Here is a 3,612-nt window from a genome sequence, read left to right as displayed (position 1 = left end):
GGCAGATGGAGAGACAGAGACAACGCGGCAGAGCAGCGTACTTTAACGCGATCGAGAATAGGGCACACGAGACTAACGCACTTCTTCCTGCTGAAAAGAGAATTGCCGCCCACGTGCGAATGCTGTGGAACGGCTGTAGACGTCAGGCACATGATTCTGGAATGCCGAAAATATGAAACCGAGCGAAGAACGCACGGAATCAAACGACAACAATAGCGAAACAAAATTATTAAAATTTCTGAACGATACTCAACTACTAAAAATGATCTAGAATATAACAATAGGAAAAATTTCAGAATGGTAGAAAGCGGAGAAGGGGAATGAAACAGAAATTGTTACTAAATTAGGTTATACAATCATTGAATTCGACACGAATGCAAAGAAGGTGTAAAGTGTCGGTAATAAACAAACAAACAAACATGAGAACGATAACTTTACTATTTTTATTGAACTTTATTTGATATTTCTACCAAATTCAGTAGGTGCGAGAAACAGTTCCATCCCATTAAGTGGTTTTTCGCTATGCATAACAGTAATAACAAATAATAATAAAACATTTAAAAAATTCGTAAATTATTGAAAGTTTACATGCTACATTTCGATTGACTTCTAAATGACACATTTTGAACATGTTTTATACCTCTTTACGTTTTCAGTGAGGAATCTTCAATTAAAATTAAATGCGATGTGACATAACCTTACATTTACGTTTTCTTCCTAAAACGTTGCGTATTTTATTATTAATCCCTTATGTCAATAAAATACGAATAAATAAATATAAATAAATATGTCAATTGTTCCACTCTGACTCAACGCCGACCAGTAGTTAATCGGCCCCGTTAGAGTAGAAGATTATGTTGATAAGTGAATAATGCCGCTTTCAACACTTTGACGGACAGAGAAAGCGGCGCCTGCATTCACGATCGGGCACGTTTAGTTCCATTTGAGCATCGACAAAGAACAGATCACGTTCGCTCTATCGCCCTTTTGACCGGACAATCAACCAATCATGGCCCTTGCGCTATCGCCGTTTTGGACGTTGTTGCTACTGGTTGGATCTTTGGTTTTGTCCGTTTCCGGATCAGCCATTCCATGTGAGGGACAGAATGCTGAACCAGCGTCAGCGGCCAGCGGAGAATGGCAACCACGAACTCCGGAGCAGACTCTGTATGCTTATGTGCGATGCCTCAACGACTCATCTGCCAGCATCGAACAGAAAATAAATTGGGTCAAATGGCACCCGGATACAACCTACGAAAGCCAGTGCTACGTGAAGTGTGTCAGCGAAGAATTGCGACTGTACGACCCTAAGGAGAAACGATTCCGTCCGGAGAGATTTGTTCTACAGGCAGAGTCATTCTTCCATGCAGATCCGGAGCAATTGCAGGCCCTGAAGAATAATGCCGAACCGATGCTGGCCGGTGTCTTAGCGGACAATTCATGCGAATCTGTGTTCAACAAGTACGCAACCTTCTACGCTACCCATCACAGCACAATTCTGCGCATGTTCCACGGCGACTACCGAGATATTGGCAATACCTACGCCAAACTCGGCAATGGGGTCAAACAGATCGGTCAAATGTTTGTGGACTTCTGCGAGAAGCGAACGGATTTCAAATGGAACGAGGACAACAGCTGTCCACCGGAAGCGTTTCTTGATTGCGTTTTCAGAGGCTTCCGCTGGATCACCGAGGAAGGCGAAGTGAATGTGAGTATTGTTTGAGTTGATTAAAAGGCTTGATTAACTTATCGCATGCATTCGTTGCTGTTTGGTACAGGTCAATGAAATTCGTCGTGACTATGAGGCGGCTGGTAAGGGAGCTGCTGATATGGCCGATTATTGTGGATCGGTGAAAGCTGGCGCAAGACAACTTTACAACTGTCTGAGAGACAAAGGAGCTGACAGTTTAGTAGCGGTGATACGGGACAGGAACCAAAAGACCGCATTCTATTTTGATCTTTCGTCTAAGGAGGAACCGTGGAAGTCGGCGGTCGATTTCGCGAATAATCTGTAATCTGCACTAGTGGCTAAAATATGCTACCAAATGGTGTGGTTAACTAAGTATTTAAGATTTAGTTTTACTTTATAAAATGTTGAGATTACAACTGACTGGAAATAGTATCACTCAAAGGAAATGTTAATCTTCATAGTGAGTTGTTCTAACAACTTATGAAGAAGTTCATTGGCATCAACTTTTTACACCACAAAAAATAGCATTAAACACCTACCATGGCATAAAACGAGTCTTTCCTACTGTGTACTCTTATTAATCAGCACCTGAACTGAATTCATGTTTTTTTTTTTACATGAATTTAAACAATAAGTGAACAGTTTAAGAAATCAGTACTTCAATTTTCCATTTCATTGAATGTAATTTGTCAGCCCTTTGTTGTTTTCATAAATTTAAATGTTTTCTGTAACAAATAATATAAATCTAATAATAAATTACAGAATGTTTGTTATTGAATACAGACAATCAATATTACGAATTACAAAATATAGTTCGTTTGTGCAGGGTATTTTTGAACACCTGATCAAGAGCTTGTTTTATTTCTGGAGCATATAATGCATGTTTTTCGCTTATGAACCTTGTTGAGTGCTGAACGTCCTTGAAATGTTTTAATGTTAAAAAAAAGATCAGGGGTTCGTTCATTATATAGGTTGGTTAACGCATTGAAGTCCAAGGAGTCTCACAATTGGAATTAAACTCCGTTTTTGTTATTCATAGTTGTTTCCAATAAATTAAACTTTATTTCACAAAAAAATAAATCATGTCTATGATGGAGATCCAAATAAAATCTTGAAAGTGTGTCGTCTAATAAGATTATTTTCACGATTTACCAAATATATTGTGCAGAAGATGAAAAATAAAACTGCAGGTGAGTGGTCGTTTAAATATTACGCCACATACTCAGTGAGAGGGAGGGGGTTTCAGGGAAACGTGACGAACCATATAAACAATTGAAGTCCATTAAACAAATGTGACATAGCGGGATGGAAGGAGGATGAATATGATCAAATTTTGCGTGACGTTCCTCGATAAGGAAATCGAAACATAGAGAATAAAAAGATCGGTATCGATGGATACATACCAGAGCTAAAATCATTTAGTGACCTCAATCCAATTTTCTGCTGTATCACGTTAGGTAGACATACACATTTATAACCATAACCGGCACAAACATAAACACTATCACACTTGATTGTAACGATGACTAGAAAATATGTGTTTATTTTTGTTAGCTTTCAAGACAATTCATATAAAGTGTAACGTTTCATTCAAAAATTGTAATGGAGCTATATGCACTCCAAATATTATAAATATTGTTGCTCGATTCGATAGTAAGTATTCAAGGTGGACCAAGTTTTGATTGGTTGTTTCTTTGATGTTTCACATATAGAGTCAATTCCCAATAAAGATAAAGATGAATCGAAGTCGAGTTCCGTTTTAGCTATCGTTCAGAGAGGACGTCTTTCTATTATGCGGAGTGTGAAACAAAAGTGATCTTTTGTCCAGTTTCGGCTGGTACGACAAACAATAAACCACAGAACAAACACGAAACAATGGCTTCATCGCCGTATCATCTAACGTCGAACGGACCACGTGTTAA

The 3,612-nt window shown here is 38.6% G+C and overlaps 1 protein-coding gene across 1 annotated transcript; it reads left to right on the top strand.

Annotated features, from left to right (window-relative positions):
- The first annotated feature begins 926 nt into the window (after positions 1-926).
- On the top strand, positions 927-2,820 carry LOC5570847 (37 kDa salivary gland allergen Aed a 2-like). Its single transcript, XM_001659324.2, has 2 exons — positions 927-1,708; positions 1,779-2,820. The coding sequence occupies exons 1-2, from the start codon at positions 1,010-1,012 to the stop codon at positions 2,013-2,015; spliced, it is 936 nt and encodes a 311-aa protein (XP_001659374.1). The 5' UTR covers positions 927-1,009; the 3' UTR covers positions 2,016-2,820.
- Positions 2,821-3,612: the final 792 nt, after the last annotated feature.

This window comes from Aedes aegypti, chromosome 2 (genome assembly GCF_002204515.2).
Source record: "Aedes aegypti strain LVP_AGWG chromosome 2, AaegL5.0 Primary Assembly, whole genome shotgun sequence".
In the NCBI taxonomy this organism is placed as follows: Eukaryota; Metazoa; Arthropoda; class Insecta; order Diptera; family Culicidae; genus Aedes; species Aedes aegypti.
The sequence above is the reverse complement of the archived record's forward strand: the minus strand, read 5'-3'. Positions and strand labels throughout refer to the sequence as shown.